General features: G+C 55.4%; 1 protein-coding gene across 1 annotated transcript; it reads left to right on the top strand.

Annotated features, from left to right (window-relative positions):
• On the top strand, window positions 1-25,365 carry ITGB4 (integrin subunit beta 4). The gene is made up of 40 exons (XM_054170607.1): window positions 1-103; window positions 386-468; window positions 1,439-1,540; window positions 2,017-2,221; window positions 2,729-2,825; window positions 3,221-3,392; window positions 4,016-4,279; window positions 4,677-4,766; window positions 4,933-5,055; window positions 5,178-5,345; window positions 5,608-5,684; window positions 6,067-6,278; window positions 6,524-6,627; window positions 6,800-6,898; window positions 7,542-7,668; window positions 7,809-7,928; window positions 8,410-8,516; window positions 8,840-8,873; window positions 9,307-9,495; window positions 10,078-10,181; window positions 10,625-10,683; window positions 11,305-11,328; window positions 11,484-11,632; window positions 11,716-11,895; window positions 12,475-12,623; window positions 13,021-13,225; window positions 14,303-14,454; window positions 14,800-14,980; window positions 15,189-15,326; window positions 15,861-16,043; window positions 16,248-16,379; window positions 17,378-17,578; window positions 18,455-18,616; window positions 19,435-19,608; window positions 20,527-20,676; window positions 21,604-21,792; window positions 22,079-22,234; window positions 22,665-22,829; window positions 23,658-23,771; window positions 24,557-25,365. The coding sequence occupies exons 1-40, from the start codon at window positions 1-3 to the stop codon at window positions 24,697-24,699; spliced, it is 5,586 nt and encodes a 1,861-aa protein (XP_054026582.1). The 3' UTR covers window positions 24,700-25,365.
• The last annotated feature ends 1,910 nt before the right edge of the window (window positions 25,366-27,275 follow it).

Below are 27,275 nucleotides of genomic sequence, written 5' to 3'. Positions count from 1 at the left end.
ATGCATTTCAGGAGGAAGAGGATGGGTGTTCTGCCACAGGCGTGTGCTGGGCTGCTCCTCCTGTCCCTGCTCTGGGGCACTGGCCTCTGCCAAGGAAGCAAAAGTAAGTGCAGCTGTGGTAGGTCCAACCCCTTGGTGCTGCCCTGTGGGGACTGCACACACCCCTCCCGAGCTCCAGCAATGCAGGTAAGACCTGCTGTGTGCTGCTGTCCTCATTCTTCCCAGCGTGTTGGCCTCCTGTCTTGCTACCCCGCTGCTGGTTTGTAGCCAGCTTCCACTGACTACCCAGGCAAAACCTCCACTGACTGCCCAAGGAATGGGCCCAGCCCATCTCATGCCCTCCCATGGCTTTTTCCACTCCTGATGCCCTGATCTCTCCTGGTAGGTAACCGCTGCGTGCTGTCCCGGGCCAAGAGCTGCACCGAGTGCATCCGAGTGGACAAGGACTGCTCCTTCTGCACTGATGAGGTGAGACCTGGCAGAGGAGCCCGGGGCTCCACTTCCCACCCTACTCACAGAGGCATCCCACCAGCCCTGGGTGAAAGCTGGGAGTGACCCAGGGGCTGTGACAGCTTCTGGCTCCAGCTTCCCTGTGCAAAGGGCTCCAGCTTCCCTGTGCAAAGGGCTCCAGCTTCCCTGTGCAAAGGGCTCCAGCTTCCCTGTGCAAAGGGCTCCAGCTTCCCTGTGCAAAGGGCTCCAGCTTCCCTGTGCAAAGGGCTCCAGCTTCCCTGTGCAAAGGGCTCCAGCTTCCCTGTGCAAAGGGCTCCAGCTTCCCTCTGCAAAGGGCTCCAGCTTCCCTCTGCAAAGGGCTCCAGCTTCCCTCTGCAAAGGGCTCCAGCTTCCCTCTGCAAAGGGCTGGGCTGGATGGGAAACACTGAAGTGTGAGTTTTCTTTGGTGTGGCCAAAAGGGGAGGAAGGGGAGCCTGGGCCAAACTTGCAGGAATCATAGAATTGTTTATGGTGGAAGAGACCTAACAGATCATCAAATCCAGCTGTGAACCCAGCACTTCCAAAGTTCACCACTGAACCATATCCCTCCGCACCACATCTACACAGCTTATCAATTCCTCCAGGGACGGTGGTTCCACCACTGCCCTGAGCAGCCTGTTCCTGGGCTTGACAACCCTTTTGGGGAAGAAATTGTTCCTCATGTCCAACACAAACCTTCCCTGGCACAAAACAAGGGCTTATCAGAAAACGATAGTGAAAGTGTGTGTGAGGAAGAGTCTTGTCCCAGGCAACACAGTACCTCACTGGTGGTCGCATTTCCCTGCTGCTGGGGGATGTTGGCTCCTCAGTGTGACATTCACCCCCATCCTTCTGCCCTGCTCCTGCTCCCAGCAACTCAACTAAAAGTCTCAGCAAGGGACCCTTTCCCTCTGGCACAGAGGACTTGCTGCTTTCTGGGGTGGTGATGGTGTTCTTGCCTCCTTGGCAGAGCTTTGAGGAGCCTCGCTGTGACTTGCGGGAGAACCTGCTGCGGTCCGGCTGCGGGGAGGCCAGCATCGTGTACACCAGGGGCGAGATGAGGACCCAGCAGGTGGGTGCTGAGGGGACAGCCCTTTTGCTTGGCTGCTTCTCAGGACACCCCCCCACCCCCATCCCCAGTGTCCTTCACGTCCTTCATCCTCCTCTAGAATTTGCAGCAGGAAGAATGCCAAGTCCAGACCTCTGTTTACGTAGGGTCTCCTCAAAACCAGTGCTCTGCCTTCGCTGGGGGGTGAACCTGTTGGCAGGCAGCCCTGCTCACTTAGGGCTGGGGTGGCTTTTCAGGCAAAACCAGATGTAAGCAAAATGCCAAGGTCTGGAGGAGGTGCCCAGCTGGGTAGGCATGGACGTGGGGGAGGCTGCTTTGGTGCCTAGCTGTACGCAAGGGAAGGGAGTGTGACCGTCCCTGCCTTTCCGCTTCCCATGTCTCTCCTTGCTCCTCGCCTCCTCCTCGTTGCGTGTGCGCAGGAGATGGAGCCCGTCCCAGGAGCTGAGGTCCATCCCCTTTACATCACTCTTTCCTCACAGAATTTCAGCATCAACACCTCCCTGCAGAGGACCCAGGTGTCCCCCCAGCGCATGTCCATGCGGCTTCGAGCTGGGGAGGAGATGAGCTTCAACATGGACGTCTTCCAGCCTTTGGAGAGCCCTGTGGATCTCTATATCCTCATGGACTTCTCCTACTCTATGTCCGATGATCTGGACAACCTCAAAAGCATGGGCCAAAAACTAGGTGAGCCCAGAGCTGGGAGAAGAGGGGAGCCAGCTCCTGTGCTGCTGAAGGCAGGCAGCTCACTCCTGCCCGCGGCAGAGACAAAGGGATGTAATTGGCAAAGGGCTGAAGGCATCTGTGCTAATTAGAGTTTCTTCTGATCGCTGCTTTGGAGGGGAATGTCTCTCCTGGCCATGCAAGGACCATCATATCTGCTCTCTCAGCCCAGTACTGTGGGTGATGACCTGCAGAGCTATCTGTGTGGTGGCTTTGAACCTATAGATGAAGTGTGTGCTACTGCAGAAGCTCCAGGCTTGGAAAGGAGCTACTAAAGGAAGTATAGGTTTCTAACCCAATAAAGACAAGACCCAAGCCCAAAGAACTTAAAAGCTGAGGGTTTTGGAGTGTTATCTAAGACCTGATCAGCAGAAAAGATGCCCAGGAAAGGACTTGTTTGCCTGGAGCAGCAACCTCACAGACATCTCTTTATTCACTTGTTCATTCCTCCCTCCCTTCCTCTCCTCCCAGCGGAGTTCCTGCAAGATCTGACCTCCAATTATACCATTGGATTTGGCAAGTTTGTGGACAAAGTCTCATCCCCTCAGACAGACATGAGACCTGAGAAGTGAGTGAGGCCAGTGGGTCCCTGGGATGGGAGCAGAGAAGAGGGCAGGCACCTTCTGTTTCTTCATGGCTTTCTTGATCTTCACCATCTGTGCTGCAAGAACCTCTCTTCATCCCTCTCCTTCACTGCTTGCCCTGGCCTCCCAGCCCCGTGCTCAGGGCTTGCTGTAGCACCATGCAGCACCATGCTTCCTCAACCTTCAATGACAAATTTCATGTCATCTTCTCTACCTCTGCCCTTATCCTTTCTGCCTCCCAGTGCCAGCACCTTGAAAACTCAACTTCATCTCTTTGCTGCAGGGACTCCCCAGCTCTCTCCACACTTCCTCTCCTTGCAGCCAGGCATCCCTTTGCCCCTGCCACCCACAGCACCCTTTCTCTCCCCTTCTCTCCCAGGCTACGTGAGCCCTGGAACAACGCTGACTCCCCCTTCTCCTTCAAGAACGTCATCCGCCTCACCAGCAACATCAACCACTTCAGCCAGGAGCTGAGGAAGGAGCGCATTTCTGGCAACCTGGACGCCCCTGAGGGCGGCTTTGATGCCATCCTGCAGACAGCAGTTTGCAAGGTGACAGTAGCCAGGGCTCTGGTTTTTAATGAGTGGACCTTCTGCTGGGTGGTCAGCAAAAGAACATCATGCTGGGCAGCTGGGACAGCCAGGGAACCAGGGGACACCTCCAGCCTTGGTCAGTTCTTCCCTTTCCAGCAGCACCCTCCTAGTGCCAAGTTGTTTGGCATTCCCAGGTTTTCCTAGCTCTTGGACCATCTGTGTCTGTATCTTGCTGTTTGATCCCCAGCACAAGAGCTGCTTGCTGGGCACCCAGTGTGTGCTCTTTGCTCTGTCCCACTTTGTGCCCATGGTGGTGAAACTCTGCTCCCTGGAGAGCAGCCACTTGGGCTGAGCACAGCTCCATACACATCCCCAGGAGTGTGGGCTGACCCCCTGTACACACGTGTGCCTAGCACCAAGCTGCTGGCAGGTATCCAAGGTGGTGTGGGCATGGATGGAGGAGCTGGAAACCTGCTGGCTTGGATAACCAGGGCCACGTGGCTGGTTATGTTAGTGGCCAAGCAGAGGTGGTGCCTTGCCCTTTGGGTTTCCCAGTGCTGGCCTGCCAGCCCCTGCAGGTTCTGTGAAGTGGTTTGGGAGGCACAAAGCTTAATGTTCCTTCTGCCCCTCCCTGGCTGTAGGATAAGATTGGCTGGAGGAAGGACAGTACTCACCTGCTCGTGTTCTCCACCGAGTCTGCCTTCCATTATGAAGCTGATGGTACCAACGTCCTGGCAGGGATCCTGGCAAGAAATGACGAGCAGTGTCACCTGGACAACCGTGGTACCTACGTGTATGACACCAAGCAGGACTACCCTTCAGTGCCCACCCTGGTGCGCCTGTTGGGCCAACACAACATCATCCCCATCTTTGCTGTCACCAACCACTCCTACAGCTACTATGAGGTGAGGAGACCGCAGCAGCAGTGCCACATGGGCTTAACCTTCCTCCAGGATCGTTGCTCCTCTGCCTGCAGCTCAGCTGTGAGGAGAAAGTGTTCTCTCATCTCTCCCAAAATGCTAAGCCAACATCTTCATACTTCAGGAAGGTGCCACAGGGTGCTGGGGGGCTGCTCTGCATCATAGGAGATCTCAGGGTGTATTATGGGTGCCAGAATCTGGGGTCCCAGAGATCGTCTCATGTTGAGGTCTGTTTTGTGTAAAGCAGTGGGGACAGAGAGCTGGAGAGTAATTTAGGTTGGAAGGGACCTTTTCAGGGCTTCAGCCCAAGCCCTGCTCAAAGCAGAGTCCATTTCAGTGCTAGAGGAGGTTTCTCAAGGCTTTGGCTCCTGTCTCTTTGCAGAAGCTGCACAAGTACTTCCCCATCTCTGAGATCGGGGTGCTCCAGGAGGACTCTTCCAACATCGTGGAGCTGCTCCGCACAGCCTTTGAGGTAACAGCTCCCTGGGGCTTTGCTGTTGCTCCAGGGCAGGCAGAGGGTGGGCACCTCCTGCTCAGGACAGCAGGCAGGAGGTAGGGTGTGGCCCCTCGTGGGCAGGCCGTGGGCTTGTCCCAAGCCTGCTGCTGAAAACCAACGCTGGTTGTCTTCTGCTACGCAGCGCATCCGCTCCAAGATGGACATCCGAGCTGACTTTGTGCCCAGAGCCTTGAAGACGGAGTTCACCTCCTCGATGTACGAAAGGACAGAATCTGGCTCCTTCCACATCACCCGTGGGGAAGTGGTAAGTTCCTGGATGATCCCAAAGGGAAAGCCTGTGTCCCTCCTTTCTACACCCAGGGCCAGTCTGGCCCAGCGGTGGTCCAGCAGAGCTGGCTCACCCCTGTGGCTTGCCTTTCCTCCCAGGGCAAGTACAAGGTGCGGATGAAGGCTCTTGAGTACGTTGGTGGGCAGCATGTCTGCAGCCTCCCAGAGAAGGACCGCCAGGGAGTTATCCATGTGAAACCCACCTCCCTGAGCGACAGCCTCAAAGTCACAGCCTCTGTCGTCTGTGACGTGTGTCCCTGTGAACAGGTATGGGCTGCAGAGATAGGTCCTACTCCTGGCCAGCCTGGGGAGGGACCGTGCAGGTCCCGCTGAGCCCCTCACTGTTGCTTTAAGTGGAGCCTCATCCTGGCCAAGGAGATCATCATCACTGCCTCTGTCAAGCTGGGCACATTGTCCTATGGCAGAGCTTGGTCTTGTAGGCTGCACTTTGCCTCTGGAACGGTTTTCTGATTCCTGAAGTGGTCTGTAGGGCAGCTGAGCCCATTCAGCAATGCCTCTTCTCTTACAGCAACAGGAGTTTAGCTCACCCAAGTGCAGCTTCCATGGGGACTTCGCTTGTGGACAGTGCATCTGCCACCCAGGCTGGTAAGAACTTGGTCCAGCTCCATACCTCTCCCAGGGCCTGGAGACCTACAAGCGACACACAGAATCAGAGTGTTAGGGGCTGGAAGGGACCTTGAGACATCATCCAGTCCAACCCCCTGCCAGAGCAGGATCACCTAGACCAGGTCACACAGGAACTCATCCAGGCAGGTCTTGAATATCTCGAGAGGGAGACTCCACAACCCCCCTGGGCAGCCTGCTCCAGTGTTCTGTCACCCTCGCAGTGAAATAATTCCTCCTCCTGTTTCCATGGAACTTCCTATGCCTCAATTTCCACCCACTGCCCCCTGTCCTGTCATTGGGCACCGTGCCCAGGACCTGCGCTCTGCTCCTGCTTCTCTCAGCACCATCTCCTCCCCGCCAGGCGAGGGGACACGTGTGACTGCTCCCCGGCGTCATCCCCTAACCACGAAGCCTGCACCCGGCCCGGGGACTCGGAGCCGTGCTCGGGGCGAGGCGAGTGCCTGTGCGGGAAGTGCCAGTGCTACGCCGAGGGCCTGACCCAGCGCTTCGACGGCGCCTTCTGCCAGTACGACGTCCTGCAGTGCCCGCGCACCTCCGGCTTCCTTTGCAACGGTGAGGCTCAGCCCCAGCCCAGGGCTGTACCGTCCCCTGCTCTGGCATGGTGGCGCTGGCATCGGGGGTGTTTTGCCATCGCTGATGGGCGCTGGGGACTCTGCGCTCACGAATGTGCTGGGAGCAGCCCGTGGAGCCCGTTTGCAGCCCGTTTGCACCCCAAAGCCGGCGGCATGACAGCGGGCGGGGCCGGGGCAGCGGCGTGGCACTCTGGGCGCCGGGTGATTCCTTGTCTTGTGTCACAGATCGCGGTCGCTGCTCCAAGGGTGCCTGCGTGTGCCAGAGTGGCTGGGAGGGTCCAGGCTGTGAGTGTCCCACCAGCAATGACACCTGCATCGACAGCCGGGGGGTAGGTCCTGCCCTGCCTGAGCAAGGGACAGCCAGACCCAGCAGGGCTGCAGCAAACTGTCCTGGTGCCCGAAGCTCAGGGGCACCAGGGGCTGGCAGCTCTCTGGGTGGCAGTGGCACTGTGTGCCTGTGCTTGCTCTCAGACGCCGGCTGTCTTCCCTCTTCCCTGCCAGGGCATTTGCAATAACCACGGGAGGTGTGAATGTGGCAGATGCATCTGTGACAAGTCTTCGCTCTACACCAGCTCCACCTGCGAGATCAGCTACTCCCTGGTGAGGCTCAGCCTGGGCTCCCTCTGGGTTTATCACTTCTTCCCACATAGAGTCTCCAGGGCAGGGCAGCAGAGCAGAGATGAAGGCACAGCTCAGTCAGGAGCAAAATCCTGAGAGAGGGTTGGTTTTGTGTCCTGCCTTCAGTGGCCAGGAAGGGTCTGGTATGGGAGCTGCTCTGCAGCCCTCCGCTTCACCAGCAGAATGTCCATCCGTGTTTATCTGCACACCGCTGGGCAGAGTTTTGAGGCTCCATTCCTGACCTGTTCTCATTCTCCTCTAGACTGGAAAAACACATTTCATGGTCAGTTTCCCCTTGACAAACATGGGATAGCCCCACGCTGGGAATGGAGAAAGCTGTCTTGGGCACATTTTGAAAAGGCCACCTAAAACCTTTGGAGGAGGTCCACTCACTGCCCAGCTGCAGGCTGGTGGTATAAACGATTTTGGAGCTGGCTGGGCTGGGCTCTTGTGTTTGTCAGTCCTTCCTTGGATGCCTGTCCTTGGTGTTTCCTCTTTCCGACCTCACTGGGGCACCAGGGTGAGGACACATCGTTGCCTCTCCAGCCCTGCCCTTTGGGGGTGATGTCCTCCCTGGCTCCCCAGGGGCTGTCTCCTGACCATCCTTCCTTGCCTCTGTGCCCAGGGCTTCCAGGCCATGTGCGAGAGCATCCGGGACTGCGTTCGCTGCCAGGCCTGGGGAACAGGCAGCACAAAAGGGAACTGTGACACCTGCCAGCTCCAGATCCAGATGGTGGAGGAGCTGAAGAAAGGTACCAGAAGAAGCAGAGCTGGGTGCAGATACGTGTAGTGTGGCTCCTGCGGGCCCTGCCCCTTGTGTGTGCATGGGAAGCTGCTCCTCAAGCTTTTCCTGGTCCTGATGACTTTCCAACCATGCCCCCTCCCTCTGCAGAGGAGGCCAGTGAGTACTGCTCCTTCCAGGATGAGGATGATGACTGCACCTACCACTACACCCTGGAGGGAGACCCCAGCATCCAGCCCAACACCACCGTCCGTGTGCAGAAGAAAAAGGGTGAGCAGGGACCTGCCAGGAGGGGATGTCCAGCCTGGGGTCTGCATGAGCAGTGATCTGCTCCACAGTGCCTCTCATGCCCACTTTGTCCCTTGGCTCTGTCCCATGGCAAGGTCAGCTGTGGGCAGTACCTCCCTTGCCCACCTTTCTGTGTGACAGGGTGGGCAACATTGGCTGTCACATGAACTGCAAGGAGTGGAGGGTAGTACCTTTAGGGACTGATGGCTTCTCACTGCCACCATGGGCAGGGATTGATGTGAGGTGTGGAATAGCACCTTGGGATGCTGGATGGGAGCAGAGAGTTGGGACAGTGCTCCCTGAACAGCACTTTTCATTGTGAGAACTGAGAGAAAAGTTCTCAAGGTTAACTGCACTGCTTTGTCCCTCAAAGAGCTGTGATCCAGCCTTTCCCCCTGTCCTTGTCTCCCCACTCCCTCCCTTCACACCCCATGCCTGGGAGTGACACTGTTGTCACTTGCAGAGTGTCCACCGGGGAGCTTCCTCTGGCTCATCCCACTGCTCATCTTCCTCATCCTACTCCTGGGGCTACTGCTGCTGCTCTGCTGGAAGTTCTGTGCCTGCTGCAAGGTGAGTGCCTCAGCCAGCTGTCCCAGTCCTGGGAGAGGACCTGATAAAAGCCCAAAATATGACACATTTCCAGAACCCAAACAGCCTTCAGCATGGCCAGACTGGCAGGGGCTGGGTCTCAGTATCCAGCACCTCTGCTGTTGCCCACATAAGCTACTGTGGGCTTGCCCCCACTGAAGGGATATAAGACTAGAATCAGCTTCCAGAGCCCCTTCCATCCACTGCCCACCCATCCCTGCTGGTGTGATTCCTTCCAGCTGGAGAGGTGAAGAGTTTTGCCCTTGGCTTCCAAGTGATGGTGTCTTTGGCCATTTGTTTTCTAGGCTTGCCTGGCCCTGCTCCCCTGCTGCGCACGAGGTACTGGCCCCTTGGACTGGAGGGAGAGGGATCTGTGGGGTTCACTGCCTCCTGGGTTGGGGGGAGCATGCTGGGATAAGTATCTCCATCCTCCTCTCTGAGCTGGGGAGGTGTATCAGGAGAAAAGCTCCTAGCAAAGAGCCTGAGTCAAGGAGCCCTTGAGCTGCTGCTCCACTGCTCTTCCCTGCCCCACACCCTGCTGTGTCCTACTGGGTATCCTGCTGCTGGCTCTCCCCTGACCAGTGTCCCATTGTAATGCCTAGCTGGCGCCATGTGCTTTTGTCACTCATGACAAACCTTGCTCTCTCCACTGTGTTCCTGACATCCCAATACCTTTAGTGTGGTGGAAGCCCTAAATATTCCCTAGAACAAAGCGTTGGGAAGCTACTGGCTGGCATTAACCTCATCTCTGACCCTGCTCTTGGCTCTGCAGGTCGCACTGTTGGTTTCAAGGAGGACCACTACATGCTTCGTCACAGCCTCATGTCCTCTGACCACCTGGACACCCCCATGGTCCGCAGTGGGTCCCTCAAGGGTCGGGACACAGTCCGCTGGAAGATCAACAACAACGTCCACAAGCAGGGCCTCAGCTCCCTTGCTGCCACCAGCCCCAAAGATCTCAGTGAGTGCCACGTCTGAGGAACGGGGCATAGAGGATCACAGGGTGTTAGGGGTTGGAAGGGACCCCCAAAGGTCATTGAGTCAAGATGCTGTGGGTGCTGTAAAAGACACAAACCCTTGGTGGTGGCTGCAGTTCCAGCAGCCGTGGTGTTACCTCCAAGCTCAAGTGCAATGAAGGTTTTTCCTTTGCTTCCATCCTGGGGGAAGCTGAGCAGAACATTCCTGAGTCTTGCTCTGTAGCAGGGCAGGTGGCAGCCTTGCAGACCTCCTAACAGCCTGTGTGGTGGATGTGCCCTTTATGGGTCATAGTCTCCTTAGTTCAGTGGCCCGGCCTGGATTTCATTGTCTCATCAGTCCAGAGGCACCACGGGACACTGTTCCCTTTGCTGGATCTGCTAGAGGGCTTCCCAGTTAGCCTTCCAGTTCTCAGAGGGTTTTCTCTGCCGGTGCTATGGGATTCAGGTGCTAGTGACACAGGATCTGGACACCGAGCATCACACGTGCCCCCATGCTTCCTGCTTTTGGCTGGGTTATTTCTCTGGCCAAGAAGGAAGGAGTCTGACTCGGGGATTCCTCTTTGCAGTTCCCTACGGGCTGTCCCTGAGGCTGACCCGGCTCTTCACGCAGAACCTGATGAAACCGGACACCCGCGAGTGCGAGCAGCTCCGCAAGGAAGTGGAGGAGAACGTAGGAGCCGGAGGGGGTCTTGGGGTGGGACAGGGAGACAGCCACGCTGTGGGGGGGATCTGCAATGCTGGGGAGGGGGGAGAGTCCCTTCCCTGTGGGCATAGGCAGCTCTCAGAAGGAAGCAGCAATTTTTCCTCCTTTTGGAAGCAAGCAGAAATGTTAAGATCACAGCTGTGAGAATGATCCAAGGGTCACACTGGTGAGAGTTGAGGTTTGCTTCGGGGCACGTAGTCTGAAGCTGTTATTTGGCTTCAGTTCGCAGCCTCTTGTCGTGTCCTAGGGAGAAACCAGGCAGTGGTCCCTGCCTGGTGTGGCAGGGTGAGGTGAGAGGCCCTGGGGGTGGGCAGAGGGCTCTTGTGTTTGCTGGCAGCAGTGTCTGCTGCCTGAACGCACCCCTCTTTGGCCAGGGATGTGTTGTCAAAGTCCTTTCTTGCTCCTTGCAGCTGAATGAGGTTTTCAAGCACATCCCTGGCTGCCACAAGCTCCAGCAGACCAAGTTTAGGTGAGTCACTGTAGGAGAGACCTCCTGCAAGGCAGGGTTCCCCCAGGGCTCTGTTGATGAGGGAACAGAAGGCTGGGCTGTGAAATCTGGGATGCCGGGAGGGAGTGTGATCTGTGAGCCACCCCTGGCACAAGCCTGGTGAGGTGCTTCATTCCCTCAGGCTGCAAAGCAGAGCCCATCCAGCCGTGCAGGTGCTCTCAGCTGCATCTAGCTTTGGACCTGAGACTCCTACAGGCAGACACAACTCCTGGTCTCGTGGTGCTCAATGGGAAAATTCCCACTGACCTCAAAAGTTTCCACCCTGAGCAAAGTCACGAGAGCCTGGTGCAGGATGAGGGAGTCTGGGAGTGCTGGTGCTGAGCAGGGAGTGTTAAGCCTTCCCCATGGCTCTGGCCAGATGTGATCTCCCCCGTGGGCATGTTCCTCATTGCATTGGGAAATCCAGGGCTGGAGGGAGTAGCCAGGCAGGAGAGAACATGTGATGGGGCCATAGGCTGTGCCAGGTAATGGGTTGGCACCTGCAGGGCAGCTGCCATGGCTCAGACCTGTGCAGGGCTGTGATTCACACAGAGCTTTGTCTCCCCAAAGCTGTTACTCACTCTGACTTCTTTATTCCCCCAGGTTACAGCCCAATTCTGGGAAAAGGTAGGAAGAACTTGTGCTGCTTCTCCCTCTTTGCAGAGCCATGTGTGGGGTGGCTGAATGCCTCATGCACTCCCTAGCCCCACCAGCTGTGGTGTGAGATGAGGCATCCTGGGGGCTTCAGTTCTCAGCTGGCTTTCTCTTCCCACTGGTCACAGGCAGGACCACACCATTGTGGACACAGTGCTCACTGCCCCTCGCTCAGCCAAGCCAGAGCTCATCAAAGTGGTGGAGAAGCACGTTTCTCACGAGGCTTTCCATGACTTGAAGGTCTCACCGGGTTACTACACTGTGACCTCAGACCAAGGTAGGGAGCAGAGCCCAGGGCTCCCTCCTGCCTGGGCAGGAGCACAGTTCCCACCTCTCAACATTACCCCTTGCTCACACCAGATGCTCATGGGATGGTGGAGTTCCAAGAGGCCGTGGAGCTGGTGGATGTCCGCGTCCCACTCTTCATCAGGGAGGATGATGATGATGAGAAGCAGCTGCAGGTGGAGGCCATTGATGTCCCCACTGGTGTCGCAGAGATTGGACGTAGGCTTGTCAACATCACCATCATCAAAGAACAAGGTGAAGGGCTGCAGCTGAGGCACGAGATGCAGGGCAGTTGTGTTTGAGTGTCCCATGTCCAGATGGACTCCAAGGGTTTCTCAGCAGGCACAGCCTACGCATCTGAGCTCCCCCAGACCACAAACCAGGGACTTGCTTGGGGACTCTGATCTTGAGTCACCTGGGTCTAAACTGGAGCATCAATTTTGAAGCATCCAGTGGAGAAGGGTCATCATCCCTGGTGGCAGAGACCCAAACATTTGATCATTACAAGTTCAGATGCTACCAATTCCATGGCAGATCCAGGGCTGACCATAAGCTTCTGCTACAGCAGTTCACAGATTGATGGAGTAAAGTAGAACTTCCCTGTTGTTACGCTGTGCTTGGGGCAGGTGAATGTCCCCACCAGTTTGCTTCTGCTTCCCATCTGGTCATTCTGAGCAGGGAGCAGGAGCCAAGCGTGGTGAAGTCTCCAGCCCATGCATTACTATTTCCTGCATGGATGGTTCACAGCCAGGGGTGATAGGGACTCTCTTCGGGGAGGACACCTGCGTGTTGGAAATGTTGCTCTACACATTCCTTCTCTCCTGCCCCCTGCAGCCAGCAGCCTCATCACCTTCTTGCAGCCAGCCTATTCCCACAGCCGCTTTGATAAGGTGGCCAAGATCCCGGTGCTCCGGGAGATCATAGACAATGGGAAGTCTCAAGTCACCTACCGCACCCGCGATCTCACCGCCAAGAACGGCAGGGTAAGGCTGGTGCTCCTGGCCCTGGGCACAGGGGGCTGGCAGGGAACCGACCCTGGGGCTGCAGAAGAGCAGATGTTCAGGATCAGAGGGGATGTGGCTTGGGTTCACAGCTGGACTTGATGATCTTGAAGGTCTTTTCCAACCTTAATGATTCTGTGGCTAGGAGGTGGGAGACCCGAGGCTTGAGGTTAGCAGAAGCACAGACATTCCCTTCCAACTCTTACTTCCTGTGCCTCAGGGACCCAAGATCCTGCCTGTATCTGAGGCAGAGGGCACCAGCTGCCTCCTGAGCTGTGGGCACTGGGAGGCGAGTGGGGATTCCCTGGAAGATGGTGGGAAGCTCTCTGGGAGCCTTCCCCTGGGTGCTATAATCACACACCTCATCCTTCTCCTCCAGGACTACATCTTCACAGAGGGTGACCTGGTCTTCCAGCCTGGGGAGACCCGAAAGGAGGTGCAGATCCCCTTGCTGGAGCTGACTGAAATAGATACCCTCCTGCACAACTACCAGGTCAAGCAGTTCGCCGTCGACCTGCTCCATCCCAAGCACGGTGCCAAGATTGGCCGTTACCCCCAGACCACAGTCACCATCGCTGACCCAGGTAGGGGCTAGCAGCCAGGCAGTGGGACCTCCACACCCGCCCAGCGCACCCCGAGGTGATGTACTGAGCTCAAGCCAGGCTCCTCGCCCAGACGCTGAGGTTCCTCCATCTCCAACTGGTGGATTCGGGCTCCCCTCTAGAGGCGTTGCTGAGTATAGGCAGTGGGTGGGAAGGAGATGGATTTGCGTCACAAAAGGACGGAAGAGGGAACTCTTTCTCGTTCTTTGGGAGTTTGAATAAAAAGCTATAAAAGCTATAAAAACAGGGGGCAGGCAGGGCTGCCCAGAGGCGTTGTGGATGCCCCCTCCCTGGAAGTGTCCGCAGTTGGGTTGGATGGGTCTTTGAGCAGCCTGATCTAGTGGAAGGTGTCCCTGTCCGTGGTGGGGATCTTTAAGGTCCCTTTCAACCCAAACCATTCTATGAATCTGTGACTTGCCATGAGCAGTGCTTCGTGGTTCCTGTGGCTGGGCAAGCAGAACTGTGAGGGTGGTCACCGACTAGGTCGGTAACATAAAGGTATTTACCGCAGTACTGGTCATGACTGCTGGGGGTACAAGCAAGTCCCTTGTCACAGGACCAGCCACAACTGCTTCAGGGACCGGCACTGGGGCTGGAGAGGCTCCAGAGAGCTCTTAGCCGGACTTCATGGGTTCCAAGGAGGAACAACAGGGCAACTTGAGGAGATTCTGCCCACGTCCTTCATCTCTCATGGCTGCACAGGGCAGCTGACCAAGCTGCTAAAGTGTTATTAAATACATTCACAGAACTAAAGATTTCCAGTGGCAGCAAGGTGGTCTCTTCACTTCCTCCCACCTGGGCAGCCTGTAAGAAGCAGATGGATGTGCAGAACTTGGGGTGCCTGAGCTGGACTCTCATACCAGCTTGCTGTGTGGCTTTGGGGGATGTAATCACCAAGTGCCTCGGTTTCCCTTCCTGTGATGGGGATCTGCCCCTCAGAAGTGCTTTGAGAGCCTCGCTCAGGGTGGGTAGGGCAGTGTTGGCGAGGGGCAGAATTCCCTCTTCATCTTCTGCATGGGGCACTAGTACTGATGTGAGCTTCCTTCCTCGTGCCTGCAGAGGTGGTGGATGGTGTCCCCTCGATGAGTCAGGTCTCCCAGTCCCCCAAAGGCCGCCTGAGTGCACCACTGAATCCCAATGCGCACGCTCTTGGCTCCAGGGCAATCCGCTTCAGCTGGTTTCCTCCTCCGGGAAAACCTCTGGGCTACAAGGTAAGGGGTGAGTGGATCCTAGGAGGTGTCATCTGCAGATGTTTCACACAATAGTTGTGCCAAAGGGATTAGGAGAAGATGCCCAAAGGAGGGAGCAAGTTCACCCCTTCCAGCACCTTCCAGCCTAGAGCAGCCATTGCTGGGCAGGTGTGGGGTTTGCAGGAACGATTCCTGATGGGTTCATCTCCCTTTCCATCACTTACCATGAAATGCCTGGACTGTCCTGGCCTCCCTTTCAGGGAGATGATCCAACACCCTGGCTTTCCCTGAGCAGATCTAACAAGAGATGGGGTGATTGATACAGTGAAGACCTGAAGGAATCATGGCTTGCTCTTGCTTTGGCAGGTGAAATACTGGATCCAAGGGGACCCTGAGTCAGAAGCCCATCTCATCGATGTCAAATCCCCATCAGCAGAGCTGAGTAACCTTTACCCCTTCTGTGACTACGAGATGCAAGTCTGTGCCTACAATGCCATGGGTGAAGGAGCCTACTCTGACATTGTCCACTGCCAGACCATGGAGGATGGTGAGGGACACTGCACTCTACTTCCCTTCCTGGGGGAACGCCTTGGTGCCTGTGCACCAGGCATATAGTACTGAGCTTCTTGTGGTCTTGAGGACAAGCACTGAGCAGCTCCCACTGTGACCCAGCTGTGATCCAGGTTGCTCTGAGCATCTGCTAGTGCTGGCTCCCAGCTCATGGTAACCTGGAGCCTTTGCTCTTGCCTTCCCAGTCCCCAGCGAGCCTGGCCGCTTGGCTTTCAACGTTGTGTCTTCCACCGTGACGCAGCTGAGCTGGGCTGAGCCTGCAGAGACCAACGGGGAGATCACAGCTTATGAAGTCAGCTATGGACTTGTCAACGAGGACAATGGTAAGAGCTCATTTTCTGACTGGGGCAGTCCAGCCAGCCTGAGGGGCTGCAGTATGTTTTTCACAGGCTGGGCTAGTCCAAAGCAGCAGCAGAGCCAGAACAGCTCTAGTGATATTTAATATCTAAAACTGGGTTCTGGAGGAGCACAGAATCAGCACTGGGGGTTTAATCCTGCAAAGCCCAGAGTGCCCTCAGTTCCCATTCACTTCCATAGTGTTTTGTGCTGGTTTTCATCTTAGATACTTCATTTGTATGTCCAGATCTAGGACTGGGGTGGCAGGAAGATGCCATTTGGTGGCAAACAAGCAACATGAGGCCTCTGCTGTAGGCTGACTTCAGCTTGGAGTTTGGGAATTTCCCCAAGACAATGCCACACCTGTCGTGAGCAGCCCAAATAGCTCCTGCACCTTGTCCCAGAACCACCCTGTGTCCTGGCACCAAACCTCAGCAAACCTGTTGGCCAAGGGTGGGGTGTGGTGGGGTCCTGTGTGTCTCCAGACCTTGTGTGGGAGATAAGCATGCCTGTGTTTGCAGTGCCCATTGGCCCGGTGAAGAAGGTGCTGGTTGAAGACCCCAAGAAGCGCATGGTGCTGATCGAAAACCTGCGGGAGTCCCAGCCCTACCGCTACATGGTGAAGGCCAAAAACGCTGCTGGCTGGGGACCTGAGAGAGAAGCCACCATCAACCTTGCTACGCAGCCCAAGCGCCCCATGTCCAGTGAGTTGCTGCCTAGCTTGGGGGGGGAGCAGGGGGTGCAGGAGCAGTGCTGGGAGGGCCTCCCCATCACCCCAGCGGCTTCTCCGTGTCGTGTTCGCTCTGCTCCGCCACCCGCCCTGGTGAGCGCTGAAGGCCAGCCCGAGCGTGGGACCCCTGTGTGGCTTTGAGCTGCTTGTCTAATGGCACTTTCCACCTCTTCTCCAGTCCCCATCATCCCTGATGTCCCCATCATTGATGCAGAGGGAGGTGAGGACTACGACAGCTACCTGATGTACAGCGCAGATGTGCTTCGCTCTCCGGCTGGCAGCAAGCGTCCCAGCGTCTCTGACGACTCAGGTACGTTACTTGGAGTTTTACAAGGGTCACCTTTAACATCAGTTCTCCTTAACAGCAGCTTTCAGCCATGAGCTTCACTGCTCCATACCTCCTCATGGTGATGAGGAGATCCAAGTCATGGAGATGGTGGAGATCAGCCTGTCCAAAGCACAGTAGCTGCAGCCATGCGAACTCTTGGCTAGTTGCAGTGTAAATAAGATCAGTGTCTCCTTGTCCTGGCCATAAGGCAGAAAGAAATCCCAGCGTGGGGTGGGAGAGGAGCTTTTCATGGCCCTCCCTGCTCCTCTGCCCTTGCTCTTGCCATTTGGCTGGACCACGAGAGTTACTGTCATCAAACAAGCGCTGGCAAGGCACAGAACTCTGAGTCCTTCAGGTTCTTCGCCAAGCCAACAGGAAGGAACTCTCCAAGGGCTGGGAAGGCACTGGCCTCTCCTCCTCCATCACTTCACTCTCTGAATGAGGCTGGCTCCTTTGTCTTGTACTGGGACAACGAGGAGAAGATGGGCCATGAGTGAAATGAAGTTTGTCAGAAGGATCTTGAGGGTCTTCCCTGGATGGGTTCTCCAGGGCCTGGGATCCAGGGGCCAGTCCACGGTCCTTTCAGAGAGCAAAGTAATGGGAACAGCAAGAGTCCGACCATCTGAGCGTACATCAAGGAAGAAACCTGTCCTGAGCAGAGGACAATTGTCACAGACTCTTCGTGACAGGAACAGGCATGTGGTGGGACTTTGGCACTTGCTGGACACAGGGCTGGGAAAGAGCCGTGGGGTTGAGGAAGCCTCATGCACGTCACACTCCCACCATCCTCCATCTACCAGCCACACAGTGGCCGCACCGCCTGAACTCATCAGCCGAGGCTTGGCGAGCCAGGCTGTGACCTGGTGTCCTTCCCACCAGGGCCTGCCCCTTTCTCTCCCCAGCAAGCAGCATGAAGGTGGTGGGTAGCCCACTGTCCCCTGCAGATCATGCCAACACCAGTGCTTGCCTTGTCCCAAAAGGCTCCAGGTGGAAATATGTACAGCTGCTGGGAGAAGATTTGGATCTTCGCCGCATCACCTGGAGGCTTCCCCCAGAAACCATTCCTCGCCTCTCTGGCAGCAGCCGCTTCTCCTCGGACACCGAGGGCCTCCTCCACGAGGAGGACAGCGACGTGGCCACTGGTAGCCTGAGGAGGAGCAGGACGCCCCGGCCTCAAGCAGGTGAAGGACAACTTTGTTACGGCACCGAGTGTCCTGTCTCGTCCTGCTCTGAGCCGAGGGGCCGGCAGCGGCTGGGGTCTGCCCCAGTACCTGTCCCCTTCCTCCCCTTGTGTGCCCATCCTCGTGTTGGCGTCGTGCCCTGTGCGTGTGCTGTGGTCTGCTTCAAAACCTTGTCCTCCTGTGTCTGCTCACAAGAGTGTCAAGGTAACCCCCATCTCGGCACGGACTTGGGAGCCTGCTAGCAAGTTGCATCTGCAAAAGGCTGGAACTTCCAAGCAGGAGCAAACTCAGATGATACCTGCTAACTGCCACCTCCAAGGGCAGCTCCTCACCTTAATTAAAGTGCCCTGAGCTTCTGGGGCAGATCTGCTGGACTGTTAAACAGAAATCACTCTCTCGTGGGCAGATGATCTCTCCTGGCCTTCTGGGAAGAGGGATGGGGGTTTGTCAAGGACCAGAACAACAGAGCAGTTTGCTTTCCAGATCCAGATGAGACAGGATCCAGAGTAAGATCTGGAGAAACCACCTCCATAAAGGGCTGTTTTCCTTCTTCCACTTTCTGTTTTTTAATGTTGCATCTAAGGAGGAGAACCACAGTGCAGTGTCCCAGGGAGGCCGAAGTCTGGAGTTACCTTGGGCACTATGAGTGTCTCTGGTCTCGTGTGCAGGGCAAAGTGTCTGCTTTGCTGTTTGTTTCCCCATTGTCATGTTTGGTAGTTGTGGCTTGTTCTAGATGTAGCCCTCCAGAACAACCTCCCAGAGTGGCTGAAGCGGGGATGCAGAGTGGAACACGATGCCTCCTGCTTCCTCCCCGTGGAAAGTGGAGCAGCAGCCCTGCCCACAGCCACGCTCCTCACGGTGTGCTCTCTTTCACAGAGCACTTGCTGAACGGCCGGGTGGACTTCTCCTTCCCTGGCAGTGGCAGCAGCACGCTGACCAGGACAGCCAACACCAGCTACCACCACGTGCAGCAGGAGCAGAGGGTGATGGGGAGCTCCTCGCTGACGAGGGATTACTCCACAGTGCTGACAGGGCACGGTGAGTACTGTGGCGATGGGACCTGTCCTTCCCTTCCACCCTCATGACTGTCTTCAGACCCATGCCCTTCAAGTCCTGTTGGGCTGAGGGCTGTGTTCACAGCTCAGGTGGCCTATGAACCGGGGATCACAGAGTCACAGAAACATTCAGGTTGGAAAGACCCTCAGGATCACCAAGTCCAACCCAGAACCCTACTCTACAGAGTTCACCCCTGAACCATATCCCCAAGCACCACATCCAAACCACTTTTAAATACATCTGGGGTTGGTGACTCTACCAACCAGCACATTCCAATCCCTGACCACTCTTGCTGGGAAAAATGTCTTTCTAATGTCCAGTCTAAACCTACAGAGTCATAGCTTGAGGCCATTCCCTCTTGTTCTATCTCTAATTACCTATGAGAAGAGACCAGCACCAGCCTTCACAATGTCCTTTCAAGTAGATGTGGAAGGTCATGTCCTCACCACTCACAAGTAGGTTCTTTGCTAAGGCCACCCTGCTCCCAGATCATTTTGGAAAGGGTTCTCATCCCACACATGCAGAGTGCTTGGGTAAACCTGAAACTACCACAAGAGGCTACATCCTTATCCTCACACCAGGAAGTACTCTGGGAAGAGCACTTCTCTCTTCTTCTTCTGCCTGGCAGCATGGTTGACTTTCAGCTCCATGTGTACATCAGCTGGCACTGACAGAAGGCTGTTAGCAGCCTCTTCAATTTTGAGCCTAGAAAGTCACCTCTGCAGGAGCCAGCACCTGGGCTGAACCTGCTCTGAAGTCTCCAATGGTGTTTTTCTCTCTCTCTTGCACTGCTTCTGTAGATTACCAGGGGAGGCTCCTCCCTCCCATCCATGAAGATGCTGGGAGGACAATCCCACGGCCTCGGGATGTGGGTTTCAGGAGCAGGGCAAAGGTGAAGGGTTACTACCCCAGCACTGGCTGCCGGGACTCTATAATCATGACTGATGGGTCTGCAGGGACTTGCAAGTACATAGGTACAGCTCTGCCCAGTGTCTCCTCCCAGCCATGCATCCCATCACCAGCTGCCCATGAGCCACTGCTCACTGCCATCCACTGCTCGCCCCAAACCCCCTCTCCATGGCTTGCTGTGTGCCACACTGATCTTCCTCCTGACCCAGCCTGTGCCTCCATCACTCCACTTTTCCATTTGCAGGTGACCTCAGCTGTGTTTCAACCCACCTGGGCTGATTAACACCTACCACCACTGACACCGTGCTCTAATGAGATGATCAGCGTATCATCCTCATCCTCTTCATCCCTAACATGCTGCTTGTTCTCAGTCTTACCCCACAGGCCTTTGGAGGACACTTGGGGAGAACGTGTGCTCCATGAGAGATGTCCCTCTGCAAGTTCCTTGGCCAAAGTGAAAGGCTTCAGTCCCTGATAGTCACCTGGGAAGCTGCTGTGCTCACCATGAGCCTTGTGTCCCAGTGGGCTGAGCTGAGGGGGAGCCAGAGCACCCAGTCCCAGCTGCCCCCATACCCTTGAACAGTCCCTGGAGGTGCTGAGCTGCTTTAGCTATAGACTACGGCCAGTCTTAGCTACACCTGAAGATGTCTGTGAAGCTCCTAGCAGACCAGACAGGGTGCTTCAACATCAGCAAGGACCACACACAGCACCTTGGTCCCTGCTTTAGTCTCTCTGATACAGGGGCACAAAGCTTACTTTGACCTGTCCCATCCAAAGTTGGCACCCCAAGGGCATGGGAACTCACTGTAGGTGTGCAGAGCCAGCCAGTCCCACCTCACAATGGGCCAGCTTGCAGAGGTGCCATCTTGCCACGTTCTCCCCAGACCATCAGGACCATCCCACGCTTGGGCGTGCCTCTCCCTCCTCTCCCCGAGCTTCCTTAGCCCCCACATCTCCACCCTGATGTTCTCTTTTTGCCTCAGACTCTAGGCTGCCAATGGGCATCCCTGACACCCCCACACGCCTGGTATTCTCTGCCCTGGGACCCACCTCGCTGAAGGTCAGCTGGCAGGAGCCACACTGCGAGAAGGAGGTGCAGGGCTACAGCATGCAGTACCAGCTCCTCAACGGAGGTCAGTCACCAGCTGCCTGGTCTCCACCAGGCACTTAGTGATGGGGAGCCTGATCTGGGTCTTCTCCTAGGCAGCTGAGCCTAGATGACCATAAGGGGGGCTGGAGCAGATGACCTACCGAAGTCCTTTCCAACCTCAGCTGGTTTGGGCTTCAGGGACTGGTCCCAGCCCTGCTTTTCTGTGTAGCCTTGAGGAAATGTCTCAGCCACTCCACAGCTCTCATTCTCCATTTCTGCTGGGGAGACATTTCCTGGGGTTGCTTGTGGAGTCACATCTCATAGAGTCATAGAATTGTTAGGGTTGGAAGGGACCTCAAGGATCAGCCAGTTCCAACCCCCTGCCATGGGCAGGGACACCTCACACTACAGCAGGTTGCTCACAGCCACATCCAGCCTGCCCTTACAAACCTCCAGGGATGAGGCTTCCACCACCTCCCTGGGCAACCTGTGCCAGTGTCTCACCACCCTCATGGGGAAGAATTTCTTCCTAACATCCAATCTGAATCTTCCCATTTCTAGTTTTTGCTCCATTCCCCCAGTCCTGGAAGAGGTTGCCCAGGGAGGTGGTGGAAGACTGACACCCTCAAAAGTCCCTCCCCAGCTTTCTTCTCCTCCAAAAAAACGTTCAGGACTCGTAACTTTGGACTTGGAGGACAGATTGGAATGAAAACCTCTTACTCCTACATGAAACTTGAGGCAGTCAGTGAAAAACTAATTCTCATGGGCTGAAAATCCTTGAGTTTTCAACCTGTTGTTTGCCCCAAGCCTTTTGGGGTGTGTTTTGGTGGCAAGATGTGCTGGGTGTGGTTGGAGAGGGGCTCTGGATGGCTTTTGCAGGTGGTTTGTTGGAAGCAGAGTTTAGGTGAAAGCCACGGCTCTGTCTTTGTGCCTGCAACACGATGCTGATGTCCCCCTTCCTGTGTTCCAGGAGAGGTGCACCGACTCACCATCCCCAACCCCAGCCAGAACTCAGTGGTGGTAGAGGACTTGCTGCCCAACCACTCCTACATCTTCAAGGTGAAGGCACAGAGTGAGGAGGGCTGGGGCCCTGAGAGGGAAGGAGTCATCACCATAGAGTCCCAGGTGGACCCACAGAGCCCGCTCAGCCCTGTGCCAGGTGAGGTGGATGGTGGTCAGGAGAAGGGTGGCACTGAGGTCTCTGCTGCTGTCTGCAGTGCTGGCCTTGCTGTTTTCTCTCCCCTTACCACATCCTGAGCTCTCATTCCCTTCTTTCCATTTAGCTCTCCTTCCCCTCTTTCCATCTTCTCCAGGCACTCACCTGCCACTAGCTGTCTAGACAGCTGAGACCTTCCAGCTCGCTTCAGAACTGCTGTGTGCAGGTCCCTCCCAGGCTGCTCCTCACCACCTCCTGTGACACTGACCTCTTGCTCATGCTCCTGCAGGTTCACCCTTCACGCTGAGCACACCCAGTGCTCCTGGGCCGCTGGTTTTCACTGCCCTCAGCCCTGACTCCCTGCAGCTCAGCTGGGAGAGACCCCGCAAGCCCAATGGCTCCATCTTGGGCTACATGATCTCCTGTGAGATGCTGCATGGAGGAGGTATGGTTCTCAGGCTGTAGAAGCCCAGTTCCCTGTGCAGGGCAGAAGGTACCTCCAGCAAACAGCAGGGATTTGCTGTATTTGTGCTGGGACCAGCAACAAAGTTGTCTGCTTACATTAGTGGAGGCTTATTCCAGGCCTGGGAGCTGCTGGACCCCTGATGCTTTGTGTCATTGCATGGTCTGGTGTAATAAGCATGGTGGGAAGAGGAAGCCCCTGTAGCTTGTTGCAGCCCAAACCCAGTGAGGGTTGCTTTTTGAGGATCACCACTGCACTAAAATAGGGTTGACCTAACTCTTAGTAGGACAGTCTGTGGTAGCAGAAAGCTTGGAGAAAGCCAAGACAGCAGCTAGAACTGGGGGGGAAGAGTGTGTTTGGAGGGACCATTACTCCTGTTTGTCTTCACTGCTGCTGTGTTTGTGTGGATCAGGGGAGCCCAGGAATATCTATGTTGAAGGAGACAACCCAGAGACTACCCTGACTGTGCCCCACCTGAGTGAGAATATCCCTTACAAGTTCAAGGTGCAAGCCAAGACCACCCAAGGCTTTGGGCCAGAGAGAGAAGGCATCATCACTATCGAATCTCAGGATGGAGGTACAGTACCATGGCTTTGTGTTGGTACAGAGACAAGAAAGCTCTCAGAGCAGGCAACACAGCTCCTGGAGCCCTCTTCCATCTCTGGTGGTGATTCCATTTTCCATGAAAGAGACTTGACGCTGCTGTGCCTTGTGAGCACTTGTCCCAGTGCTGCTGCACTGGATGAGGGAGGCTCAGGAGAACCTGACAGCTTTTAATTTCTGATGAAACTTCTGTCTTGCACCTGCTTGCACACATACCTGGAGGCAGCTTCCTACACTGCACAGGAGTAAGACCTCCCCTGTCCTCCCAGCTCTTCCTAAACCTGGGTCAGACATCAGCAAGAGAAACCTCCTGAGCTGACTGTTGGTGCTCACTGTGCAGGGCTGAAGGGGTTAGAAGCTGCTTGTCATTTCTCTCCTATGAAGACAGACTGAGGGAGTTGGGGCTATTCAGTCTGGAGAAGAGAAGGCTCTGAGGAGACCTTATTGTGGCCTTCCAGTATCTGAAGGGGGCTACAGGAAAGCTGGGGAGGGACTTCTTAGGGTGTCAGGGAGTGATAGGACTGGGGGAAGTGGAACAAAACTAGAAATGGGTAGATTCAGATTGGATGTGAGGAAGAAATTCTTCCCCATGAGGGTGGTGAGACACTGGCACAGGTTGCCCAGGGAGGTGGTGGAAGCCTCCTGCCTGGAGGTTTTTAAGGCCAGGCTGGATGTGGCTGTGAGCAACCTGCTGTAGTGTGAGGTGTCCCTGCCCATGGCAGGGGAGTTGGAACTGGATGATCCTTTCAACCCTGACCGTTCTATGATTCTTGTCTGACTCATTCCTTTTCCTTCTCTCCAGGCACTTTCTCCCAGTTTGGAGGACAGCAGTACATGAGTGAAGTGTACAGCTTCCCCACTGAGTACACCACCAAAACCAGCATCAGCCATTCCTCCCTGGAGCCTCACTTCACAGGTAGGTGCTTGCTGTCTGCTTTGAACCCCTTAGAAAGCAAAGGATAACTCTGCTTGTCCAAGGGGCTGGAGACACTTTCACTTCTAGTGTCAAAGGCAGGGAGGGGAGGGTCCATCAGGCAGGACTGATGAAGAGGACCAGACCCCAGGCCTTTCCTACACCTTATCCCTGCTCCAGAGGTAGTTGCAGTTGTTTCCTCATGTGCTGCTCAGCCACAGAGGGAATGGTGAGTTTTGGAAGTCCCCCAGGACTATCACTAGGGACCAACCACAGCCCTTCCTGCAAGGTTAGGTCTCTTCAGAGCAGGAAGAACCAGAGAAGTGTGATGGCCATTGTTAATCAGACCAGTGTTGTCCCACTTGAGTTCATGGGCTCATGCTGCAGCATGGAGAACTGGGGAGCTGCAAGGAGATCCATCTTACTGTCTGGCATAGCAAAGCACTGAACCACTTCATAGAAACATAGAATGGTTTGGGTCAGAAGGGACCTCCAAAGGTCATCCAGTCCAACCCCTCTGCAGTGAGCAGGGACATCCTCCACTAGATCAGGCTGCCCAGAGCCCTGCTGAGCCTCACCTTGAATATCTCCAAGGATGAAGCCTCAACCATCTCCCTGGGCAACCTGTTCCAGTGTTCCACCACCATCATGGTAGAGAGAGGTTTTTCCATCAGTAGAAGTGGGATTTAAGGGGAAACTTGTGCCAGGATCATCAGGTGGAGCAGATCCTACTCCCTGTGACCCCTCACTCTAGCACAGCGTCCTGCTCACTGAGGTTCTCATTGCAGATGGCATGCTGATGACCACCCAGCGAGTGGAGAGCGCCAGCAGCACCCTCACCAAACAGGTCACCAAAGAGTTCGTCAGCCGGACCGTGATGTCCAGTGGGACCCTCACCAAGCAGATGGAGAGGCAGTTCTATGAGGCCTGAGCCAGGGCAGGCTGCCCATCAGTGGGACACTTGTGTTCAGATGGCAGGACCTTGTGGAACAATCCAAGGGTGCTTCACCCAGCTGCTGCCGTGGTGCCTGGACAGCTCCTCCTGTGGGCAGAGACCCTCCGTGGCACTTGAAGGTCTGGACCTCTCCTTTGGTGCACTCCAAGCTCTGCTGCAGTTAGGCCATCAGGTGTGTGCTTTGGGGCTTCTTCACCTTGTCCTGCAGAGTCCAGAAGGATGTCTTCCATGAACAAGCACTGCTCACTCCAACACCAGTCTCACCCACCCAGACAGACCTGCTGAAATTCAGCTGTCTCCACGGCCCCAGCCTCCCTGGCTCAGTGGAGCAGAATGATTTACACTCACATCCTCAGTTTTGAGAGGTTCTCATCTGGAAACATCCTCATTTATATGTCACCATTTGCATCTTTACCTCCAGGCTCTCCACCAACTCACCTGGCCCCTGGAGCTGGTTGTTTTGTTCTCTTTGGGGGTTATTGTTCTGAGAGCTGCTGCAGGGTAGGGCTTGGGGTCACCTGAGCTTCCTTACTGCACCTCTGTGGGTTTGTCCTTTGCTGCTAATGTTTGGTGCCCTGACAGCAAAGTGCAGCCTTCCCTTGGTACAAGAGCATCACTCCTGCTGGCCTCTCCTGCTTTGGTGGTTTTTTGGGGCTGGGTTTTTTTGCATACAGTATTGTACAGTTTTCATAGTTTATATATAAAAAAATATTATGTGTAAATGTATTTTATTAAAGAGAAAAGGAGGTGGAGAGATCTGTGCTGAATGTGGAGGCCACACTGGCACTGTGGCTGCTGAGAAACAGGAAACACTGGAAGCAATTACTTAAGAGCTTGAATCCAAAGGCCACTAAACCCTGTGGAAAGCTTCTTGATGAGCTGTGGCAGGCTCTGCCTTGGGACTTACATCCTCCAGCACTGGAGACTCCAGCAGGAGGCTGCGAGCACCCAGACCTCCTCCCTGCACAGCATCCACAAGCCAAGAGCTCTCCAGCTGCAGCACATGGGCACAGAGGGGCTGGCAGCTGCCTGGAGGTATGGGATGGGGATGGCCTTGCCACTGGTGCCTGGATTTTTGGGCAGATGATGTTGGGTATCTTTTAAAAGCCCTTTTGACCAACAGCAATGTCAGTAAAGGGACCTGTGATCCCCCAGTAACCACAAAGGAAGAGCAAGCCTGGGAACAGCTCTCACCATCCTCAGCAAGTCTCTGAGCCTCCTTCAGCCCTCAGCTTTAGCTGTCCTCACATGGTGCTGGGTGGAGGGCTGAGACTTTGCTGGGCCTCATTTTTCTGGCTCTAGCTGCAGTGCCTGGCAGCTAGACAGTGAGACACTGGGCTCTGTATCACTGAACAGTGTTTGCCTGGCGTGCTCCAGCTGGATTGGAGCACAGGAGGAGCTGGCTAAAAGGGAGGATGCTGCCCAGTGCAGCACCTGCCCCCATCCCAATCAAACCAGCAGCTGCCTGGTCTCCCTGGTGCCTGATCTGATCAGACCTGGACCTTGGCTTTTTGGTTCTTTTGTTCTTATTTTCTTTTTGGAGGCAGAAGACTTTCCAGCACTGGCACCACTGAGAGCTCCCTCTCCACTTCAGGCTGTTTTGAGTGGAAAGGCTCTCATATCTCTGAGCCCAAGATGCATGTGGATGAGTAAAGTCCACAGGAGCCTCCAGGACAGTAGCTGAAACTAGGTCAGTTTTGATCTTGGGTCAAGAGATACTTCACCAACCCTTTGGTTTTAGTGTGCCTTCAAGAACAAATGCTTTTTCCTGAGCAAGTACCAGTGGCAGTATCCTGCCTGCATCCCTGATCCCAACTCACCTTTGTGGCAGGGGATTCCTCTTCAGTTGATGGACTCCATGACCCTCTCCCTGTGCTTTGCAGTCCAGGGTAAAACTCTTGTCAAGTGCCTAAGAATGGAGCCCCACTGCCAAGCATTTTAACCAAAGCCTATCCTGGTCAGTGGCTGCTCTCCATGGTGTCACACCACCCTCACTCCATGCTATCTGTGCACCTAACCAAGCCTTGCACCACAACAGTGTCACTTTTCAGTCTTCATCTGGTCTGGTGGTGGTTCAGCCTTTCCAGGGTGGATCCAGGAGCCCACTCTGACAGCAGAGCTTTGATCAGATGGCTTCTCTTGCACTCAATAAATGTGTTCTCTACAGCCTGCCTCTTCCCTTTTCTTTAAGGAAAAAAATCAACCCCCCCTCAACTCCCTCCATCTGCAGCAGCAGAGGCAGCAAGCAACCAAGCAGGACCTTCTGCCAAGCACCTGTGCACCAGTTCAAGAGAGACAGAGACCTGCTGGAGAGAATCCATCAGAGAGCCTTGAGGATCATTAGGGGACTTGGGCACCTCCTCTGTGAAGAGAAACCGAGAGCCCTGGGGCTCTTTAGTCTTGAGAAGACTGAGAGGGGATCTCATCAATGTGTATAAATATCTGAGGGGTGGGGGCCAAGTGGAGGGGGCCAAGCTCTTTTCAGTGGTGCACAGTAATAAGGAACAGCAGGTACAAGCTTGGACATGGAAGGTTTCACCTCAACATGAGGA

This window comes from Dryobates pubescens, chromosome 20, assembly GCF_014839835.1.
Source record: "Dryobates pubescens isolate bDryPub1 chromosome 20, bDryPub1.pri, whole genome shotgun sequence".
Taxonomy (NCBI): Eukaryota; Metazoa; Chordata; class Aves; order Piciformes; family Picidae; genus Dryobates; species Dryobates pubescens.
Note: the sequence above shows the minus strand (reverse complement) of the source record. Positions and strands in the feature narration are given on the sequence as shown.

What these genes read in the sequence shown, in the direction of transcription:
- ITGB4 (XM_054170607.1), top strand. Translation starts at nt 1, where the DNA reads ATGCATTTCAGGAGGAAGAGGATGGGTGTTCTGCCACAGGCGTGTGCT. An exon ending in AAGCATGGGCCAAAAACTAG is followed by an intron (nt 2,222 to 2,728) that starts GTGAGCCCAGAG and finishes CTCTCCTCCCAG; the next exon opens with CGGAGTTCCTGCAAGATCTG. An exon ending in TCACCGCCAAGAACGGCAGG is followed by an intron (nt 12,624 to 13,020) that starts GTAAGGCTGGTG and finishes CTTCTCCTCCAG; the next exon opens with GACTACATCTTCACAGAGGG.